At 42.4% G+C, this 22,124-nt stretch overlaps 2 protein-coding genes across 11 annotated transcripts in view; one reads left to right on the top strand and one right to left on the bottom strand.

Moving 5' to 3' along the window:
- Window positions 1–1,038, bottom strand: part of TXNRD2 (thioredoxin reductase 2) — a 50,981-nt gene extending 49,943 nt beyond the window's left edge. For all 6 annotated transcript variants that reach the window (XM_048963959.1, XM_048963964.1, XM_048963963.1 and 3 more), the window contains exon 1: window positions 876–1,038. In XM_048963959.1, the coding sequence (XP_048819916.1) occupies window positions 876–951 (76 nt within the window). In that variant the 5' untranslated portion in view covers window positions 952–1,038. The remainder of the gene's footprint in view (window positions 1–875) is intronic.
- COMT (catechol-O-methyltransferase) lies at window positions 214–20,620 on the top strand. Of its 5 annotated transcripts, none has more exons than XM_048963975.1 (5): window positions 214–446; window positions 12,562–12,844; window positions 14,385–14,578; window positions 16,165–16,296; window positions 18,289–20,620. In XM_048963975.1, exons 2-5 carry the CDS (start codon window positions 12,562–12,564, stop codon window positions 18,466–18,468), a joined length of 789 nt encoding a protein of 262 aa, XP_048819932.1. In that variant the 5' UTR covers window positions 214–446; the 3' UTR covers window positions 18,469–20,620. The 5 variants fall into 5 exon arrangements, with proteins under 5 accessions (XP_048819932.1, XP_048819933.1, XP_048819934.1 ...); XM_048963976.1 differs by lacking the exon at window positions 214–446 and adding an exon at window positions 515–762; XM_048963977.1 differs by lacking the exon at window positions 214–446 and adding an exon at window positions 932–1,042.
- The last annotated feature ends 1,504 nt before the right edge of the window (window positions 20,621–22,124 follow it).

Genomic DNA, 22,124 nt, shown 5'->3' with positions numbered 1-22,124 from the left:
TGTGTTAAAGGCAAATTTAAAAAGGTACACTATTGTTTACAACTGATCATTGCTGATTCTGGTTTAAGTATTGTGTTTCTTCAGTGTTCCAAAGCATTCTCCAAAAAAATCACTAAAGGACCCAGTCTGGTTTTGTGCATGAAACACGGGAAATAAAGCAATCCCAAACAGGCGGAAAATGACCACATTTTGTGCAATGTCCCCAAAAGCTCTTTCTGCACACTCAGCTGCGGGTAGGATCCGGTACGGCCTTTCCGTCCCTGTGTTACAACAGCAATTCCTGCACACATATTTCAGTGCCCGCTTTATCAGGCCTGCTGAGCCCAGCTGCCACAGGGGCCCCAAAGGCACGACACGGAGCAGGGGGAAGCAGGCCTCTCCCACAGGTCAGCACGTTCTTACAAAGCAGCTCTGAGCGGCGGGGGAGATCTAAGATTCAACCAGAGGTGAGGAACGACTTTTTGTTTATTAACAGCGAGCACAGGAGGGCTTCAGCAGAGCAGCCAGCAGCCCAGGCAAGGCAGCCAAGGCTCCAGCAGCCCTCACCACCCAATTCCCGCGCTGCCCAAAGCGAGGGACTCTTCTCAGCGGCTCAGCGCGGAGGCGGGCAGCTCTCGTCACGCCGGGGCTAAGCCGAGGTCCCGCCGTTCTCGTGCGGCCCTTCCCCTCAGGAAAGCAGGGGCCACGGCTGCGAGAGCCGCTGCGGGGAGAGGCGGCGCGCACCGCCCGCGCAGGGCGCCTCGCGGCACGGCGTTGGCTCTGGTAAGGCCCCGCAGGCCTCGCCCCGCCAGCGGCTCGCGGTAGCGCTTCGGGAGACGCTGCGGCTGCAGGGCGAGAGCGCGGCCCGCTAACCGCCGGGCACGGCAGAGGCGTACCTGAGAGAGCTCGCGCCGTACGGCGCGGCCCCGGCAGCCCCAGGAAGCGCTCCCCGCGCCGCCACAGCGCCGCCATGCCGTACGGCAAAGGGCTTCCGCGCCCGGCCAGGACCCCTGCGAGGCGGCCGAGCGGCGCCTGAGCGGAGCGCGGCGGCGGCGCGTGGCGGGTGAGCGCTGCCGAGCGCCGGGGGGGCGGGGGCGCGCGGCGCTGAGGAGCGGCGGCCGCTGCGGAGCGGAGGTTGTGGCGGGCGCGCGCAGCCTGGCGGCGGGGAAGTCGGGCGGTGTTACAAATCCAACTTTCGGGAAGGGACAGAAACGGCACCGCTTCTGTCGATTCAGTTCTCGCCAGCTCGAACGCAGCGGACCGGTTTCAGGGATGGCCCTCGGGAGGAGGGCAACGCGCTGCCGATGCCGCGAATCCTTTTATTCAGTTTTCCGAGTGCGCGCGTCCCTGCCCAGCATCCGCGCCGAGGGCCGAGCACAGCCGCACAGGTGCGATGCGGACCGAAGCCCCGCGGGGCGGCTCCGATTCCTCCCACGGGGCGGCGCTCCCGGCGCCGCGGCGGCATCGATCAAAGCCGTGCCCGGGGAGGAAGGCCCGGCTCTTGGCTCGTGCTGCTGATAGCGATAAATGACCCCGCGGCCGCATCGTTTTGAGAGGAAAAGCGTCCCCGTCCTCTCAGGGAATGGCAGCCGCGGGGCAGAGCCGAGGGAAGCGGGTACAGCACAAGTGCAGCAGCCGGTTCCTCCAGTAGGCTCCGGCTGCACGAGAGATACCCCAACCCAACGGCGGTAGGAAGAGCCGACCGGTGCGGCTGCCAGAGCTGTAAGTGCCGCAGAGCAAAGCGCGCTCAGACAGTGATCGCTTTGCTCTTCAGGTCGGTGCGTGTGAAGTTGTTCCTGCTGTTCGGTTTAGCCGCTGCCCTGAAGCCAACTGGGCAGAGTTGAGCACGTGCACATTACCCAGCATGGGGTTCAGATCAAGGGTGGAACTGAATCACCCCAAACACAAAACGAGTTTTTATGAAGAAATGTTCCTGCAGCTTTATCTTATCTTCCTAATAAAAGAAGGCCTTAGATGCAGCAGAGATTTTATTTAAAAATTGCTACCTCTAAACAGCAACGTCAGAGGAAATTTAGGACAGAAATGCTGATCAATTCTGAGTACTGCTTCTAAAGCGTTGAAGGAAAGGATCTTGGCCAAATGCTCTGTGTAACAGCCACATCATATACTAGCATTCCTGGTTGCTTTCATCGTTTTAGAGCTCAGAATCCCCAAGAACCACAGCCTACACAGCGATGGTGAGATTCTAGCTTCTTTCAGATGTTTATCTCTTCCCAAGCACATCCTCTCATTTCTAACTTGAATGTGAGTCAGCTGCTGCCACTTGGCATCTGTAAGTCATCTAGGAAACAGAACTATCCATAGCTGCTGCTTACTGCTGACAGAATGCAGCACCAGCCCTCTGGCTGTATCTCACAGATCACGATAAAGCGTTGTGGATTTCCACAGGCAAAGACTTCCCCACCAGGAAAGTACAAAGTTTGCATATTGTTGCTCTGTTCTTGCATGTTCTCACAAGTTTGATCATTAAAGGATTTAAAAGGTTTTTTTAAAAAGCCTTCTTAAAAGATTGCTATCATTGTTATGCTGACTTTTATCATTGCGGGTAGCAATGTTTAACATCATAAATTAATCTCGTACATTAGAATCATACAGTCATGGAATATCCAGAGTTGGGTGAGCTTTCCAATGGGATGTTTATTCAGTGTAATATTAACAGGTCAAAGGAAACAATACTATCATGTGTATCATAAATGTATATAAGTCCATGCAACAGTAATATAAGTTTTGTTATGAATGAGTTCATTCTGTTAATGGGCAGACTTCCAGCTTTTGAATTTATTGTAAGGAACGCTTGGGCTTCTCTACTTCTCTATTTTTCTTCATAAGTAATTTTTGTTACACTTATCCATGGTTTATTTCAATTCTTCCTCATGAAGAGGAAGTCATGACATGGAGACAACCAGGACAGAACACCTAACTGGCACTGTAGAAATGTGGACTTCTCAATTGCACCATTTTATCTTTCATCTTTCTCTGGGATGGTTTGCTTTATGCTTAATGTTCCCGCATTAGGGGTGGGGAAAGAAGGTGGGAGGCTGCAGATGCCATCTTTGAAAGTCACCGCATTGTTTCATTTCTAGTGGGTGGGGTAGAAAATGGTTTATATCTGAAGCTGCATTTTGTAGCATGAACTAATTAATCGTGTAGAGTAGTGTCAGTGGATCACTGTTTGAACTAAGGCCTCCACAGCAAGGTGGGACTTTTTGGTTTCTTTCCATCTCTTATGATTGCCTTTACCCTGTTTTTTTTCTTGTTATCCTCTGCTGGTTTGTGATGCGGTGTCCTTATTGTTAGTGAGGAAGAAGGAGGGAAAGGAAAGCACGTGGAAGCACATGGAAGAAAGGCGTGCACATGGTTAAAGACAAGTACAAATGGTCCCTGGCAACTAAGAGAACCACATGGCAGAGCAGCAGGGGAGGGAGGGGGGAGGAGCAGTTAGCTGTCCCTAGACTTTGTCCAAAGCAAGGTGGAAACTTCACAAACCAAACTGCTAAGTAAATGGAAAATATACCTACGTGGGATTTGTGCTGACAAGTGAGGACACGTGTTTGAAGACACGGAGCTTGGGTGAACAACAGAAGTATGTTTACTGCATTTATGACATTTCTTACCTGAGCTGTGTAGCAAGAATTTTCCACTGTTACTTTTAGCTGGATTTTAGTTAGTGCAGTTCCTGACATGAGGAATCTGTGGTTGTTTCCTTAAAATCATTGATACATACTAAGTATCTCCCAAAGACATCTTGTCACAAATAACACATCTGACAGCTTACAACATTTCCTCTGCTGGAAACATTTGTGCATAAACCAACAAAATAGGTTTAACATTTCAGCTTTGTTGCTGTTTTACCTTTTTGTTTTCTTTTTATTTTATTTTCAGATTATTTAGAGTAGGACTCATTGTCCAGAGGTTCATCTATGCCATTTTCTTCTTTAGCCCCATAGAAAATTACATGCATGGTTTTTCCTATACAACTAATCCATTGCAAGTGACAAAAAAGAAACAAAACAAAACAAAAAACAAAACAAAACAACAAAAAACCAGCAGGATGAGATGTAGTTTTAAGTTCTTGACTTTGTTCAAATAGTTTCAAAGTGTTGTACTAAAAAAGTATAGAGAGAAAATACAGAATTATGGTAGACTAACAGAGCTCTGCAATTTTCATGGGGAGTTCTAAAGCTGGTGAAAGCAAGAAGTTTTTCAGTCTGTGGTAACTCCTTAGGATGCAGAGTAGCCTAACTGCTTGTATTATGTGTTACATTCTAAACTGTAACTTTTCTGGCCATCTGTTTTCTCTGTTACTTGTTTCTTATTTTACATTTCTCCAGGCAGTTTCCTGATTCATAAATGAACAGTGCTTCCTTTTTCAAAATTCCTCTTTTGCATGTTTCTCAGCAAGATAAATTAATTTGACTGTGGAAAACAGCAAATGCACATAAAAGCAAATCCCTCCTGCTATTCCGAAAATGCAAGCTCAAAAGAATTTTCCTCCACTCAGTGTTTCACATGATCTTTGGGGCTTGTGATGTGCTAACTCTCCTGTCTTCTTTTGTCGCAGCTTTCAAAAAAATCTTTGAGCAGGGTTATTAGAAGAAGGGAATGCCATTTGTTGCTGTGCCAGGCATGGATTTGCTGCGAAAGCTTTAGCCCAGAGCTCTGCACAGTGGGGATAACACTGCCACAATGCATCATGTGATTGCAACCGTATGGCCTCCCTCAGAGGCAGTGAGGTGTGTTGCAAGTCCAGTCAAGTTTGTGGAGACAGGTCTGAGCTCATCTCTGCCAGCCCTCTGAGCACTGTGCTGCTGCACGTTTGCTCCACCCATGCTCCTTGCCTGAAGAATATTATTCAGCTCAAAGCTGAAAGTTCTTTAGAAGTGTTGCCATGGGACACTACTCGATCTGGTGAGTTTTGGCACTAACTTATGCCATGAAGCAGAGTATGGGCTGGTGCCATGCACCAGTTCACAACTAGCTAGAGTTACTTTAAAGACATCTCCAAAAAAAGGCTGTATGGTTACTTGGCCAGGTCAGCACACAGAATAAATTTCACTGTTTTAAGCTTTTTTCACCACAGCCCAACAGTAAAAGAAATTCTCAGTGATAACGAACTGTGGGTGGCATCATGGATTTTGCAGACAACCTGTCGTGTTTTTCGTGCTAGCTTTGGCCATACAGGAAACTGTTGGTGGAGCTGAAGAGCACTATTTTTTCATTCTTTGTTCTGCTTGATGTCTGGATTATAAGAAAATATCTCTTGAGCTAAGGCTCTGTTATACGTGGAAGGGATGCTTCAAAGTTATTCTGCATTGATACCAGGTGCTGTGCTATTTTGCAGGGTCTTAACTATGTTCTGTTAAGGGTTACTGAAAACACCGTGATCCTCGGTTATTTCTTAGCTGTGTAAACGTTTATTCCCTTCATCCACTTCCCATTATTCCGTTGTCATGCTCTGGACTATAATACATTGATTACCCTCCTTCCGTGACAGCTGTTAGGCAATTTGCAGTGTGTATCTCCCCTCCCCTTCAGCAGCACTCTATATTTAACCCACGTGCTTGGGTCTTGTTTCCACAACTTCTGCTCTGGCCATACATGCCACGTCCCAGCTGAAAAAAGAATTGTGTCCCTTGGGCCAAATTCATTCCTGGAGTTGCTCGATTGAACGCAGCGCATTTATACGGGGCGCAGATTTGGCTCATACCTGACTCTGTCAGCATTGGCTGTGCTGTAACTAGGTAACAAGAGCACTGTCATCGAGAACAGACGGATAGCTTTCTCGGAGATTATGAGAGCACTGAGCACCTTTAAGGAGTGCAGAAATCTGTGAAAGGAGGAGTTGGGAAAAAGGACACCGCTCCTTTTAGAGTCTGTGTAACAGAGCCGATAAGCTATTCCTCTGATGTGATTGAACGTGACTGAATACTGCGGGCTCCTGGACTCTTATTCTATAAAGCACCCACCAGAACAGCACAGGAAAAGATTGGAGGGAACAGCTTCTGCTGTACTGAGAAAGGTACATATTTATATTTTTCTGTTTCTCAGACTTGGCATGATTTGTTTTGTTAGATGATACCACAGTTTTAAACTGTGCTGAATATGAAAGAAGCAGCATTTTCCACGTTTTGACTGGTATTCACTGGCAGGCAGCTAGCTTTCTCAGGGAAAGAGTAGGACATATTTGTGTGTAGTGCATTTCTACTGCATTTCTACTGCATTGCAAACCTCAACAGCTGAAAGCAAGGAGATGAGATAAACCCACCTAAACTGGAGAAGTAATTTACGGATGTAAGTTTGCTAGAATTTGCAACTTATCTGTACTCGAGAAAAAGCTGAATGCAAGTCTGGCTTTAGTTTGTTAATAATTTACCATCAATAGCTGCTTTTATAAACGTGGCGCTCAGCTGTATTTTATGCAGTTCTCATTTTCAGTCAGGAATTCTGTTTCAGCAAAATGTCTATGAAGAAGTGTAACAACAAAAGCTAGGACTTCTGCTTGCTAGCCCTGTTGCTGCTTGTAGAGTTTCTCTCTGCTGCCCTTTAAGGGCACTCACCCCTTACCTCCTGTTCTTTAAAACACAAACTCGTGCTTACACTACTAGCTGCATGTCAGACTGGTGATCTTTATAAACAGCTGTGACAATTTCTGCACATAAGCTTACTGCTTACTGAGCCATGGACTCCTCTAACAAAGCCCTGAGCTCAGATTCAAAATCTCTTGCATTTGCACAGCATTGCAGTATTTAAGTGCCGAGGAAAAATTAACTGATGTTCAGCTTTAGTTCGATAAAGAGCTTAACCACACTAACACTGCAAACAACTTACTTGTCACTCAAGTTGAACAATACTTCTTAGCAGCCTGGAGTTGGTATCGTGTTTATCTCTGCCAGTCCCACACTTTCTGCATTCCTTTGGGATCGCTGGAATTAGAACTGATGAGGAATTTTCTGAAAAAACATAATTTTGGCAGGGGTCATTGAAACCAAAACTTACTGTGTGAGGCCATCCATACCAGTTTTGCTAAGACTTTCAGGAGGGATTTCTCAAAACGCAATTTCTAGCTAAAACATGAGAAACTCTGCCTCCACTCCAGCTATTTTTCTGGGGAAGGCATTCCGCCAGGATTTGAAGCAGGCTGCTTCTTTTCACACAGCGCTTTGGTTACCCGCTGTGCTGTGGCAGATCCCACCTTGCCTGGCCTGCTAGAGCAGTTTATGTTCATAGAGATAAACCTTCAGTTCAGCAGCAATTTCCTTCATGTTCTTTCAGACTCCTCAGTGAACATCTTCGCTACCACGTTTCCATCGTTCACTCTCTCTGGCCCAAAGAGCAGCTTGTGCAGAGCAGAAAGCTGTGCTGGGACAGACAGATTTGCAGTAGATCAGCAGGTAGCCTTGGAAGCAGGTCAGGACCACACAGTGGAGATTTGGGATAGTAGGAGTTCAGTCCTTGGTCCTTGTGACACAAAGAGCACAATATTGGTCTGTTACAATAATTAATCTTGGGGTAAAGTTTGGTCGTTTCTCTTTCAGCCTTTTCTCTCTTCTGCCATTTTTAGGGCAGAATCATTCAAAAGAAGCTTGTTCATCCCCTGGGGAACACAAAAACCTCAGCTGGAAAACTTTTTCCAGGCCAGATCATGGTGTGCTGACAGGCAGAACACTCTGAACTTTCTAGGAGTTCTCTGCCTCCCAGGTGGGATTTGTGCTGTTAAGCTGAGCCGTCCTAACCAGCTGACTTCAAGCACTGGTGCAAGTAGTACAAACACATCTAGACTTCTGGAGTGAGGGAGTACAAAAAAAGTGCTTCCTAGAAATACCTGGAAGGGTCTGAATCCTGACAAGTGCTGTTCTTATCCTTAAAGAATTCTTTCTCCAGGCTTTGGTTTTCATCATGCACAGTGTTTATCAGGCCAGTCTGAATCACAGCTCAGCAGATCCACATGGGCCTGCCTGCTGCATGGAGATGTCAGCCTGTGAGGCCAGCTTATTGTAAACCCTGTGGGGCCACATAACCCGATGTAAACCTTTCCTTTGGGTGCCAGTACTGATGCCATTCAGTCCATAGTTATTGCAGAGGAACTTTTAAGTACATAGCAGTTATCCTAATTGAAATCTGTGGAGAATGGAGTTAAACACTCTTACGAAGCTTAGTTGTTGGGGCTCCTTGGTAGGCAGTAAGTACTTTTCTGTTCTTTTCCTTTTCTCCAGTGAAAAGAAACTTGTATTTGCTTTCTTGCAATCTAAGAAGGAGGAAAAGGAAGATGAAAGGACTGGGGAAAAGAAAGTCAGGACTTTTATTTATAGAAGTCTGATTTTTTTTTTTTTTTTTTTTTTTTTTGTAGTCGTGGTAGCTAAAATGCAGTTTGAAAAAGCCTAAGAAGAGGAAATTTGGGTTTCATGCAAGTGAAAATTATATAAAATTTGTTCAGCTTGCTTTTATGATGTCAGTGGAAAATGTGAATGTCTGATGCCCAGACTGAGTTTCCATTGAGGCAAAGCTATTTGCATTTGGCAATACTGTGATTATTCTTCACAGTGTTGCACTCAATTGAGAACAAGTGAACAATAATGAATAAGAGGTAAAAAGATTATTATTTTTTTTATTTTTAGAAGGTCTAAAATATGAAGCTGTTCAATCATTTTCCCTACAGCAACAGAACACAATATGTCTGGCAGAAGTTAGTTTAAACTTTCTGATCAAAATACTCTGCCCTTCATGCTCTGGAAAAAGATCAAGAAAAGCAAAATGCCACAAAACAGAGATTGCCTCAGTCAAGAGAACTTGGACAAAGAGTCAGGAATGCTGTCTGGGTTGTGGCACAGCACACATCTCCGCCTACTGCAGGGAAGCAGACGTTCTTCCAAATGTGCATAGAAACATGCCAACTCTTCTGCACTGTTTTCTCAAGTGCTCCTTAAACAGCTAATACAGCCTTACTAACAGGCACATCCTCCACTTACTTTAATGCATGCACCTAAAGGCATAATTTCAGCACAAGCTTTTAAAAGGCTTGAATTTAAACATCCTGAAAAACGTTTTCAACCTTTTTCTAAAGGCAGGGGGCACAGTACCTGCTTCACACAGGTGTGTGTAGGAGGGCTTAATCGTAAGTTATATGGCCTTTATAGAACACCTCTAGAGATCTAATCGTTGGTTATTGCACACGTAGCAGCAGCATCTCTGCAAGTAGTTCAGGCCTCGCTGTCCCCAGGCACTCCACTGTTGTAATCCATTTCTATTACCATCAACACTGATGGAGATCAGACTGATGGAGAGATTCTTCTGTGGAAAAAAGTGAAAGGGTATAAATCTATCAAGCACTCCCCGTTCACCAGGTTGTGTGAGCTAATCAAGTCTAAATTAGATTCTGAACCCTTTAGCATCAGAATGTTGAAGGACTGTCTGGGTTCTTGGTAATAAATCCTTGAACAACCAACTGCTATTTGGCAGTTAGATCATATGCATGAAAAATTAAGGCAGAGTTGAATGTAACATCGTTCCTCAGAGGCCTAATGAGTAAGCAGGCTGAAATCACTTAGGCAAAGTATATGAAGCAGTCTTTGTTTCTGCATTTCCCCTGTTTTTCATAAACTCAAGACTAGTAATTTCATAGAGGTGTTGGCTATCTCAGTGTCCCGGAATGGAGCCATCTGGCTAACACAGATAAGATCACTGTGTTCTTCCATAGCAAGGACTTTTCTGCTAAAAATTAATTCAGCTTCACAATACTCCCAGTAATGCTAACTTTCTTATGGCAGCAGAGGTAAGACAACTCACACAAGGTCAGATTAGATAACTATTGCCAAAAATAGACTCAAACCTAAATCCACTGACTTGGGGTCACAAGGTTTACTCTCATTACATTGATGGAGAATGGTAGTCTGATGTCTTTGTAGAAAAGATTTTTATGATTCCTGAAAGACCTTTATTGTAATCTGTGGTGATACATCTGGAATCACCTGTGCAAGAATGTTCAGGTAGAGAACAGGATGCATTGCTTTGTGCTCCAGCCCATGACACTTTTATACTTGCAGAGAAATTGGAGATCCTATAGAGGTAAGAGGGGCAGGAATCCTCTAACTTAACAACTATTGCCATTGTACTAGATCCCTAAGTTTGAGCCAGGATTGTTTTATAGCCACTGGAACAACTTTCCTACGTTATTATAGGCAGCTAAGTTGGAATAACAAATTCTCATGTTTTCTGTAGGCTTCTTTATTTCAAAGTGTGTTTTTTAATCTCTGTAATATAAAACAGGTATTCCCATTAAATGATAATAGTTTGATTACAGTTGGCAGGGAAAACTACTGAACTACTGATTGAGTTGTGATTTGGTCTCATAAAGCCAATGGAATGAGTAAGAGTAGATGTGCAAGAAAATAATCCACTGCCTTGAAAGGCTTGCCAGTAGTTGGACAGGTTTGGGCATGAAATTTTAATATTCTTTATTTTAAACTCTGTCTTTTAAACTCTATGAAAATAGATTTGGCTATAAGTGTTATTCATCTCTTTCCGTGATGTTATCCATCCAGTTTTCTGTTTATTTACACATATTACCTACTATTTTCCACTTCAGATGTTAGTTTTTAAAGAACTGGGTCACATTATCGGGGTGTTTCTAACACACAGAAGAGACTGCAGTGCTAACTTGTGCATTTGGAACCTCATTAAATCATAATATGGAAGTGAAGGTTTTTACCTTCATGCATGTCCATTCAGTGAAGTTATTAAACCATGTGACCTCAGTTGCTCCTAATTAATACCTCTTGGCCTCTAGACCCTTCCCTATCTTCGTAGCCCTATCCTTCCTGAGCAGCAGTTCTATCTGGAAGGGACTGCTCACCAGAACTACTAGTGCATAGAAGGGAAAAAGAAAGTTCGACATTCAGACCTTTGTGATCCTGTTAAGACAAAGAACCAGGTTCATGTCAGCTACAAAGCAAAACTCCAAGCCTGAGAAGGAGGATGTTTGTGTGCTAATGGTGCTGGTGAGCCCTGAAAGGAAGCATCTCAAGTCAGTCTTTGCAAGGAAAGCATTGTATAGGAAAGCTTTAGTACTGGTGACTGTTTGAAATAAATACTTTCAGCTGCTCCAAATTATGCTCACAGTGCAACTAAGATAAGTAAATGGGTGAACAAACATCAGCTGTATGTTGAGCGTGTCTCCATAGCAACTCAGTCAGCTTCTGAACTCAACATGTGCTCTGCACAATGACTCAAATTTAATGCAGTGGTATGGGTTTTCCCACGTGTGATGTGTGCCTGTACAGCACAGAGGGCTGACCGTCCTAACATTTAGGACTTTTGTGAGACAATCCTAGGGGAAGTGAGAACAAGTATACTGCAGACCTTAGTTTGGCACCCTTTGAAAGGCTAAATCAATACTCGAATATTGCTTACTTATCAGATCCTTTGTTCTGTGGCTCCTGCATGGAAATAAACATAACTTTCTTTATGCTGGCTTGTCTGAAACCCATCAGTAAACGGCTTTGAGGGGATTTGTTGCTTGAGCTGTAGAGTGACATCTGCTGAGCTTTATGTTCACGTGTCCTGAACTCACAAACAAACACACCACCCATGCTGCGCACATGCAGGCACTTGCAGCTGGCAGTGAATTTGAGGGGAAGAACAGGCACAGTCCCATCAGTAATTGCAGCTGGTCCATCAGAGTAATAGAATATGCCCTTTAGTTACATCTCTTGAATTTCATGAACCTAGACTCTTCTCTGGTTCATGGATTTAGCTTTACATTTTTATAACCAGTGAGAAAGCATCTCTGCTATTAAAAAAACATACGTAGGTATATTTTTTTCCCCTCAGAAGTGTCAGATTGATGGTTCATGTCAAAAGCTTCCTTTAGCCTTAAGAAAGGCTACCATCTTCTGTGAACCACCCCTCCCGGCTCCCTCTGCTGCAGGCACTAAAAGGAGGGAAGCAGATGAATTCCTTCCAGCTCTGCTTCTCTGCAGAGCATGCAAGAAGGGCAGGTGCTAGCAAGGAGATCTGAATGCCCATTAAAAACTTGTCCTGGGAACCGATTTCATACAGAATAGTACCTGTGCCCAGTGTCTGCTGATCCTTGGCTCAAAATTAGAGTGAAAAGTTTCATATTTTCTTACTAAAACTTACAAGTTTCCCAGTGTTCAGAAATCAGTAAAATGAGATCGCATGCAGAATCTAATTAAGATTTGGAATCCTTTGAAAACTAGTTAGAACAGATTCGGTCAGAGCGCTTCTCATGCAGCGGCACGCTGGGAGCCAGGGCTGCGCAGCTGCGTGGGGGAAGGGAGCAGAGCATTAAATAAAGCTACTTGTTGACTGCATGTAAAGTAGGCTCGTAAAGGGAGCGCCGCGGAGCACCGTCCATTACCGAGCGGCAGGGAGGGATTTCCAGCAACTCGGTACAATATCGTATAATATCATAATTATGCGGTGTGCGCTGCTGTTTAACATGGTAGGTTATGCGTGATTTGGGTGAACATTTACAAGAAATTATAGCTCTCTCATGGACCACCTTAACTCTGGTTGTTTTTTTTTCTTCCTCTTTCTTTCCAGATGCTGGAGAGCTCTTCAGTCCTTTTGTTCATTGTCTTCGTTCTGCTTTTCATTTCCTTGCTCTGCGTGGTACTCATCAGGAAAAATGGCACTGCTGCCCTGATCTGGCATGAAATAATCAAGGAGAAAATAACCAATTTCATCATGAATCAGAGCAAAGAACAGAGGATTTTAAATTTTGTGTTGCAGAATGCAGTCCGAGGAGACCCCTGTAGTGTGATGGAAACTATAGATAAATACTGCTCTGAGAAAGAGTGGGCCATGAATGTGGGTAATGTAAAAGGTAATTGAAGCAGGGGTCAGCACTTGAAGGATCCTTCGAGACTAACAGGACACAGGACATCTTTCTGTGTGCTCATGGTCAGTCCTCTCTGCTGCAAAAAAAATCCCACCACAGCTTTGTGGTCAGCGGAGTGGTTCTGTAAACATTAATGCATGCTTGTGCCAACATCTTAGAGGAGGAGGATCTAGTTAGTAATCCAGCAAGTCACAGCATCAAAATGTAGTGTGGTGTGCAAGTGTGTAAGAAGAGGGGGACGACATGGAAGAAATCTAGAGTTATGTTGTGTCTTAGGTACCACAAAGGGTGTCCCTGAAGCATAATTACTTCCAGCACTTTCAGATCCTTAGCTGAAAGTTACTGAGTCTGAAAGAAAAAAGAAAGAAAGAAAAAAAAAAAAAGTAGCAAGTATTTTAAACTTTTAAAAGAGTTTTGTAGCTGCAAGCATAAATGTAAGTTAATGTTGAAGGGAGAGGTCCTAGCCACGTAATACACAAAAGCAGTTATCAGATGTTATGGCTATTGACCAAGTAAGTCATCTCATTCTTGTCTCCCAAGGGAAACTATGTGGACAAAAGTTTTCTTTTTCTTAGCCGCAGGAAAATTGCAGTCTATTAAAGAAGACTGTGATGGCAAAACGTTAACATGTTCACCATGAATTAGACACCAAAGTACCTCTTACTAGGAAACTGCAGTGAAAATTTGCTCAATCTGGGATTAACATAACTAACGGAGTACAACTGTCAGCACTGTAATAAAAAAGCTTCTCTGCAAGGGGTACATTTAGTGAAACTAGCTCCTCTGCGTGCCAGGTGGTGAGGTTATGGCAGTAGGAATTCTCAGAAATATGAACTTGGACTATTTGGGATTATATTCTTCAACATTTCACTCTAGTTTTCCTCTGAGAAAATGGCTTCTCTATCAGAGCCATCAAAGTTAGTGTATCCTCAGTTCAGAATGACCACATGATTTCAGAATGCAAGTATTAACACCACACTGTTCATAAACAAATCAGGTAATTCAATGTATGCACCCATTCAGGCAGTCTGTGGCTCAGATTAAAATCCCTTCAGATACTTCTTATGATTAGCTATCTAGTTTCTAGCCATATAACTAAGAGGTGAGTTTTCAAAGATACATTCAGTTTTTCAGAAGGACTGCACATGCAGTAGCACTACACTGTCACTTCTTTTTGAGAACTGTTTTTTAGTTAACAATTGACTTTTCCATCCCACAAATTCATCTAGTGAATTCAAATATCTTGCAACTTATGATTAGACTTTTTCCCTTTAAAGACAATTATTTAGACTGAGATGTTTTGTATCAGGCTACTACTTGTAACATTTGCAACAAATACAAGCACTCAGAAGTCAGGTCTGGAAAAACACACCACATTTTTCCCTTGTAACACTAAAAATACTTAAATCAGGTAATTCCCCACTCAAAAATACACAAAACTAAGATTTTTTTAGTTGAAAGTTTGCATTTTGAATCTTCAGATGTTCATTCTGTTAGAAGTTCACCTGTTTCCATTTTTTTTCAGGTGTAATTCTGGACAAGACAGTGGAAGAGATCAATCCTAAAGTTGCACTGGAGCTGGGAACATACTGTGGCTACTCAGCTGTTAGGATTGCTCGGCTGCTGAAAGCAGGTGCTCGTCTTCTCACTGTGGAGTTCAACCCAGAATTTGCTGCTATAGCTAAACAGATGATTGAGTTTGCTGGAGTACAAGATAAGGTACGTGCCGTTTGTCCATAGCAAGCACTGCATGGAGAGTGGGACTTTATCCACAAAAAGAACATTAATGGGTTTAAATTTGTTACTCCATTTGAGAAGAAAGTACAACTCCATAAGCAAAGCTCATAGTGACTATAAGAACACGGGCCTGGAAAGAGGCTCCTGGGTCCATTATTTCATTGATTACAGTCACAAGGCATCAGCACCACACACAGTTCTTATCATAAAATTATCAACCACTGTTGCAAAACTGGAAAGACTTACTGTCATTACTGAAAATTGGACTGCCCACAGACTCCTCTTGGTAATCAGGAACTTTTCTACAATTTCTATCCCACATTTATCCATAGACATTTTGTTTTCCTTTACTGTTATATCAACAGCTCCTAAATTTAGCTCCTAAATTCAGTCCTGTGCCTGATCTCTCACAGAAGTACAACTGAGGACTCAGAGTATTACCTCTCAAAAGCTGGACTACTGGTTTTCTGTATAAAAATAGGAGGTTCAGCACCAAGAGAACTGAACCATAGCCAATTCTTTTACAAAAGTTCACAGAAGAGATTTCATTTTGTGAACATACTTCACATAAGATACATTTACCCAAATATAATTGGTCACAGTACATACACATATGCACCTAAAGTTTGCCTAGTGTGAGATGTCTCAACACCTTCTATGGTTGGCTGAGAGGCAGGTACTTCCAGTCTGTCATCCATCTCAGCCCCAGGCAGTTACCTACAGCAGATCACAGGATTCACACCCAAGAAGTGTCATTCTATCGACCAGCCAACCCATTTCAACAGAGATGATAAAACTATTGGAAGTAAATCCCACCTTGAAGATGAGATCCTCAGAGATGTTTCTTAACTTCTTGATGAGAACCTGAAATAATAGTGACATCTAAAATTGCACTTCCCTCCATCTGATTTAATCATCTGATGAACTGTGAGTCATAAACCAGACAGATTTCCTTACTATTTTTTCCTTCCACTTACAGAATATGACACTTGTTTAACAGATCAGTGGGCAGCAATTTCTTTCAGCTTACCAGTATTTATGCCAGAAAACCTGTAAGGGAGGTACAATAGGCTCTGTCCTTCCTCCTTTCCTGGCCATATCAATTTTCTATATGGTAGCTTCTGGATGTATTCTAAAGAATTGTATGCTTTTCATTTTCTGCTCCACTTTGAACTTCATAATGTAACTGAGATGCAACTAAAAAAAATTCATAGAAGTATTGTTTTCAACAGAAGATTCCCATCTTTCCACTGAAGAATCATGTTATCTAACAAAAACAACAGGTCACTTTTTTTTCTCACCTCTCCCTCTTTTTATAATAATAGAGAAAAAAAGTATTTTGGAACATGAGTGAATTTAACTGCTTAAAAAAAAAAACAAAAGCAAACAACAAAAAAGAAATCCACATGACCCAACTCTACCAAATAATGGTAGAAGCTACATTCTGAGCCTCAATCTGAGGTTATATTGAACTACAAGCAGGATCATTGATGTCTGGCCACAATTTAAAATGAGCTAGAGGCATGTTCTTAATGGTTTGCAATTCATCAGATGGATTTGCATTTCAGGTAAAACTCCTAGAAGGCCCCTCAGAGGTAATTATCCCCCAGCTGAAAAAAAAATATGAAGTGGATACTCTGGATTTTGTCTTCGTGGACCACTGGAAAGACAGATATGCACCAGACACCATCCTGCTTCAGGTCAGTTTGCACAATTCCAGTCTTAAAAGTACCAAATGTCTGTGAGGCCTATATTCCAAATGAAGAACCCTCTCCTCTGTAAAACGAAGAAAGACAGTCAAAATAGCAAATATATGAGAAAAGAGGTTTGGGGGACAGGATCCTAAACTTTTATCTGGGAACTGCATATCGCTGCTCCACGTTTACTTCTCCAATTTCCTCAGTACACCCTTTTCTGCTTGGAATTGTGGTGCCAGCAGGACTTTCTGATGAAATACTATTTTGTTAGCACAGCTGCGTTATCATCTTTCTGGGAGCCTTTTTTACACCTTATTATTTGATTTTACACCAACCTTAAGAAAAACAGTAGACTGCTCCAGAAAAGCAATTGTTAGGGAAGTTCTGCCAAACTTTATCTGCAGCCCTAAATGAGGAAGAATTTTGTTCGTTTCGTTCCAACATCCCATAGCCATTAGTGTTACAAAACAAGTTGTAACATCAGTAGGCATTGAGAGCTAACACTGGAAGTGAGGTAACTAAATACTGGAGTACTTATGGATGGAAAGATGTTTCCAAGTGTTAAACTAAGATTCACGTTTGGATTTATCAACACAGCATACACAGACTCTCCTGGCTTTGGCACTGCAGACTGATAAAACTTTCTAGAACTGCTTCTTTGGATGGAAGTGCCATTTTTCAGTTATTTTCCTCACAAATGCACCTTTTTTTTTTCTTTTTTTTTCTGCAGCTGCCTCCTACATGCAGAACCCACCATCTTCCTTTCTGATCCCTGCTTAAGGCTTACAGAAATATTTTCTCATCCAGGCTCTCTCCTGTTTATAAATTTCATTCCTGTTTTCCTGATAGCTGCTCAGAAAGGAAAGTTGGTGTTACAAACAGCCAGTATTGAATTTACCAGGAGCTGAAGAAAATGCTTCTCTCTTCAGTTATTTTGAATCCAGAGAATGCTTTCTTTTAAACAGGCTGTGTAATGATAACTGAGGTCTTTCCACCAGGAAGAGATAGCTGCACACTTATCAGAGCTTAACCCCCATAACATGACCAAAACAAACAGGCAGTTCACCTCCAAATTTGTGATTTGTCTGGTGCATCTGTGAGACAAATTTGCTTTGCTTAAAAACTAAGAAAATTCAGAGCAGAAAGAGGTAGAAAAACTCCCCACTTTTTCTCAGATGTTTAAAACTTTCTAACTCAGTTTTAGCATCTATTTCAAATTGCCCAGGCAGCATTCCTCTTCATGCACATCTAGAAAAGCCTGACAAACAATCTGAAATCCTGGTGACCAGTGGGAAATACGTGTCACTTGCAGGCTTACATGAGTTGCAGGCCAGAGGATGTTTGCCTGAATATTGCAAGATAATCACGTCTTGTGGAAATTTGTCAAAGTGATCTTGCTTGTGCACTAATCCTGCTTCACACCCTGCTCCTGAACAGAGCAGCAGAAAGCTGTACAAGGTGAGAGGAAAGCAAGCTCGGAACATCTCGCTTATTCTGTTAGCACATGTGGAGTTTTACTAGGACAAGCCAATGCAGACTGGTACATTCCAATCTCTCAGATGACCTTGACAGCCACTACAACGTTTTAATGCCGTGTTAAAAAAAGGTGTCAAACTTAAGGCATGACAGCCAAAACAAAACCCACTTATTAATCACGTACCTGTGTTTGGAAACGATACAAGCAGCAAACTGCACTCCTCCACTGCACTTGATTTGTTATCTCTGAACCCAAATGACCCAACTTTATCAGCATCTCTGTAATGTTCCGCCAATTGTGTTAGCAGAAGTAAATCAGAATGCTAAATGTGACAACAAAGGACTGAGCTCTCTGGACAGAGAGTTGTTCAGCTTCTCCTATGTCTTTTCTTCCTCCCTCCCAAATCAATGGATTTTTTATGCATGCACTTTAACATGACACAGTTAATACAATAGCAAATCGCATACAAGACATCATCAGCTTAACAGCCACCATGAAGCAATTTCTCTTCTTTTTAGGAATGCAGCTTGCTGAGGAAGGGCTCAGTTCTTCTGGCTGACAATATCATCTTCCCAGGAGCTCCTGAATTTGTTAAATATATCCGCAACAACCCCCGTTTCCAATGCAGTACCTACCCATCTCAGCTGGAATATATGGAAGTGCAGGATGCTATGGAAAAGGCTGTGTTTTTGGGATAAAGACATCTGTTAATACTCAGTCTTTGTTTCTAATGACATAAATGTAACTACACAGGTTAACTTGACTGTGCTTTACATTTTGCTGTTTGTATTTTGAAACTTATCACCTAGTGGGAACCATTTTTTATCAGGTGGAAACCAAGATCTGGAGTAAGTAGGGCATCCACTTAAAGGCCCATTCATTGCTTCACATTATACAGCAAACCCAAGGTGATCAACATATTGTCAAACAACACAGTCTGTTATTTTGAGCTCAAACATGAACAACCACAGTTGGTAAGGTTACAGTAACATGGAAAAAGCCACTCAATTTCTAAGAACTTATGTTCTAAAGCTGAACTGCCTTACCATTCTCGAGTGTGACAAAAGCATGCATGTTGCAAGAGAAGAACTCAGAAACCCTGGTTATGCTAAACTTATTTTCATGCCACTTCCAGCAGTGAAGGTTCCTATAATAATGTAAGATGCATTTTTGCATGGCTGAAAATGTTAATTATCTCCATGCTGAAGAAAAGGGCGCATACTGAAAGAAGACAAAGCTACACAGTGATGGGAAAGTGTAACAGAATTATGCATAAGACAAAGAAAAAATTATTATATCTGCACATGCAGGGAGAATTGGAGAAGCAAGCAGATTAAAATGAACACAACATAACAAAAACCAGGTTGTTTCTAACAGAATATCAAAATGACAACATCACTGAGATCTTGAGAAAATACTACTCATCCCGTCGTTACATTTACTCACTCCTTTATTATACTGTATATATATTGTGTGTGCATTTGAGAGGCAAGGCAAGCTGCTTGCTCTAAAGCATTATGTATGTTTAGTGAGAATGGGTTTTACCAGGTGGGTTCTGCACACCTTGTTTAACCTATGAGTTGTAGTTAGCATTGAATGGCAAGGTTTATTAGTGAGAAGATTTATAAAACCAAATCTGAAGTCTCTTGACTCACCTGAACAATACAGAAATCCACTCTTCTTTCCTTCTATGCCCTGCTGTGATTATATAATGAGCCAATGGCTGCTTTTATGAATAAAAACTAAAAAATAATAGAGAAGAAAAGCGACTTCCTCTGTTTTCCATGGATTCTGCACTGCACTTGAGATTTCCAGCCTCGGAACAACCACAGAAGCACTGAACCGTTCAAAACCAGAGGTAACCTCTTTCCTGTAATTTTCATCAGTGATTCTTTCAGACTTGTTAGCAGTTTCTTCCTTTTGCAGCTCACCTTTCTAAAGAGGTATCTGTCCTGGCCCAGGTGCTACAGAAAATCCATCCTGAGGACACCAGTAATGAACATTGTAGAAAATTACCCCACAGTATACAAGAAAAAAGTGTTACAGGCGAGGGTGACACAGTTCAAAAGTAGACCAAGAAAGACATGGTGAACTCCCTTAGAAGCAGGTACTCTCGTTACTGACAATTCTCAATTCGATATCAATGGGTCAAAATCTTTCAGGTGATTCAAGCAACTTTTCTAAAAGTTTCAAAGAAGAAAATAATCCTTAAACCTGTTTACTGGCATATATGAGTTTTCAGAGTGCAGTGGAAACCCTGCGTGATTGCAGATGACCAGATTTCTTTTCGTGTGCAGCTACAGTCATGTCTTCTAAGATTCTTCTTTCATTTCTAGCTTTAAACACTTCTGCATCTAAGCAGACACTCCTGCCAAAGCAGGGCACTGAGCACAGACTGGCAAACAAACCGAAGTCTCAGAGATGGGTGCTGATGGGTACCTTGGCAGGGACAGACGGTTTCTGCACTTTTACAACAGAGAATCAGAAAAATAAATTCCTACTGCTATGTAGGCCCAAATTGCTGTCTAAGAGACCATCAAAAAATTAGGAAAGGAGGGAACTTGTAGAGTTAGCTTGGGTATTTCAATAGATGCATTAATAGATAAGGAACATGCAGTATGTGTGCTTATGTAACTGCCACCTTGTAGTACAAAGAAGATAGCACCCACATGACAAGCTGTAAAAAAAACAACAAAAAACAGTGCATCATCAGATTGTTTACAAAATTTTACACGCAGGATCATTTTTTCTGCTTGACAACACTTTTGAAATGCTTGTAATTATTGGTGACAAAGGATGAAAAGGAAAATGCCTGATTAGATGACTGGCAATTAGGAAATAGGCTTTTGGTCAGTTAGCAAATGTGATCTTGAGCCACCAGTATAAACATGTGAGCTATCCAAGGGAGAAGGATTACTTTTTAAAATAAAGTCATGCTTTGAATTCTGTAAGAAGCAAAAGGCAGACAATCGTTCTTCTAATTCAAATATATTCTAAAAACATAACGAGTGTTACTGCAGTATCAACCTATTGTAATTAGAAGACACAAGCTATTCTTAGATGAGCCAGTTACGGAATGGGGCACCTGGAAATGTGTTTAAGGGCTGCTGTGAGCACATCAGTGATAGAAAACTTCAAATTGACAGAACTCTTCTGAAACACAACCATCAGCCAATTCTCACGTCACAAATGATTGATCCCACCAAGTACTGTTAATTAAGTTTCATTCTGGAAATGACAGCTGCTCTCTTTGCAGTCTTAGTGATTGAGGCAAGACATTAAATTGAGGCCTGGTTTCTGCTCAACCTCTCTGTTACCTCAAAGGGACAGGACATCTTTCAAAATATTGAACTGATTCATTAAATCAGTATACAAGGGAAGTGGAGAATTCATGAGGAAGTCAAAGCCAGCTGAAGTTCCTTTTGGTTTCTACTTTAATACCGAATTAAACATAATAGCACTGGGGTAGCAATCGTTACAGAGGAAATTACCCAGCAGAGCAAACAGCACCTTGTGTTTGTACAGGAGCTGCCTCCTCCTGATACAAGGAAGTGGAAGCACCCTATAAAAATTTTGAGCTGTGGGTCAAAAACATCAGATGCATACGTGAGCATCCAGAAACCCCTAGGAGAGCAGGAGACGACTGAGATCCGAACCATCCCCAAAAAAGACAACACCCCCAGGGCTGCGATGCACGCTTCTTTAGTTGATTTGAGCCATCAATCAATTAAGAATCAGTTATTAAGTATCACATGAATAACAGCTTGCTATGTTTGTGCACTTAAAAATCGTAGAATAATTTTAGTGTCTGCCTGTAGAGCTGAGCTGATGGGCCCACTGCTAACCAACAGCTTCCCACTGCAGCACAGCACCCACCGCCAGCACCATGCTGAGGTTACACCACTGCTCTTTAGTTACACAGGGATCTTCACAGTGAGACACTGAGGCAGAGAGCAGTAAGGGCAGAATGTTCTCCCGAGACACTGTTGAAACCTGAGCAGGTGAGGGCTGTGATATTTCCTGCCCGTTGTTACCAGGTTACCTTTCACCTGCAGGACTTGCTGCCTCCATTTGCCCAACCTGCGATAAGCTGAAAATGAAATCACATTGACAGCTATAAAGGTCAGTTGTAGAAATAGCGTATTTGTGTTAGCTCAGTATCTTACCTACAGCATCTGCTATTCACTGTCATACTACTGCATTCTGAGGGAAAAAAGAAATCAGATTCCTTATTTCAGTACAATACAGATGCTACTTTGGAACAAGATGCCAAGCTCAGGAGCTCACATCTTACCCACCACATTTGAAAATAGATCCTCCTACCACCAGAACAGAATCTGGAAGTGACTTGACA

The sequence above is a fragment of the Lagopus muta genome, chromosome 17 (genome assembly GCF_023343835.1).
Source record: "Lagopus muta isolate bLagMut1 chromosome 17, bLagMut1 primary, whole genome shotgun sequence".
Classification (NCBI taxonomy): domain Eukaryota; kingdom Metazoa; phylum Chordata; class Aves; order Galliformes; family Phasianidae; genus Lagopus; species Lagopus muta.
Note: the sequence above shows the minus strand (reverse complement) of the source record. Positions and strands in the feature narration are given on the sequence as shown.

Excerpts from the sequence above, each read along its gene's own strand:
- COMT (XM_048963973.1), top strand. The coding sequence starts at position 12,434 with ATGCGGTGTGCGCTGCTGTTTAACATG. Across the intron at positions 12,461-12,561 it reads GTGCGCTGCTGTTTAACATG|ATGCTGGAGAGCTCTTCAGT; the intron begins GTAGGTTATGCG and ends CTTTCTTTCCAG. Across the intron at positions 12,845-14,384 it reads GAATGTGGGTAATGTAAAAG|GTGTAATTCTGGACAAGACA; the intron begins GTAATTGAAGCA and ends ATTTTTTTTCAG.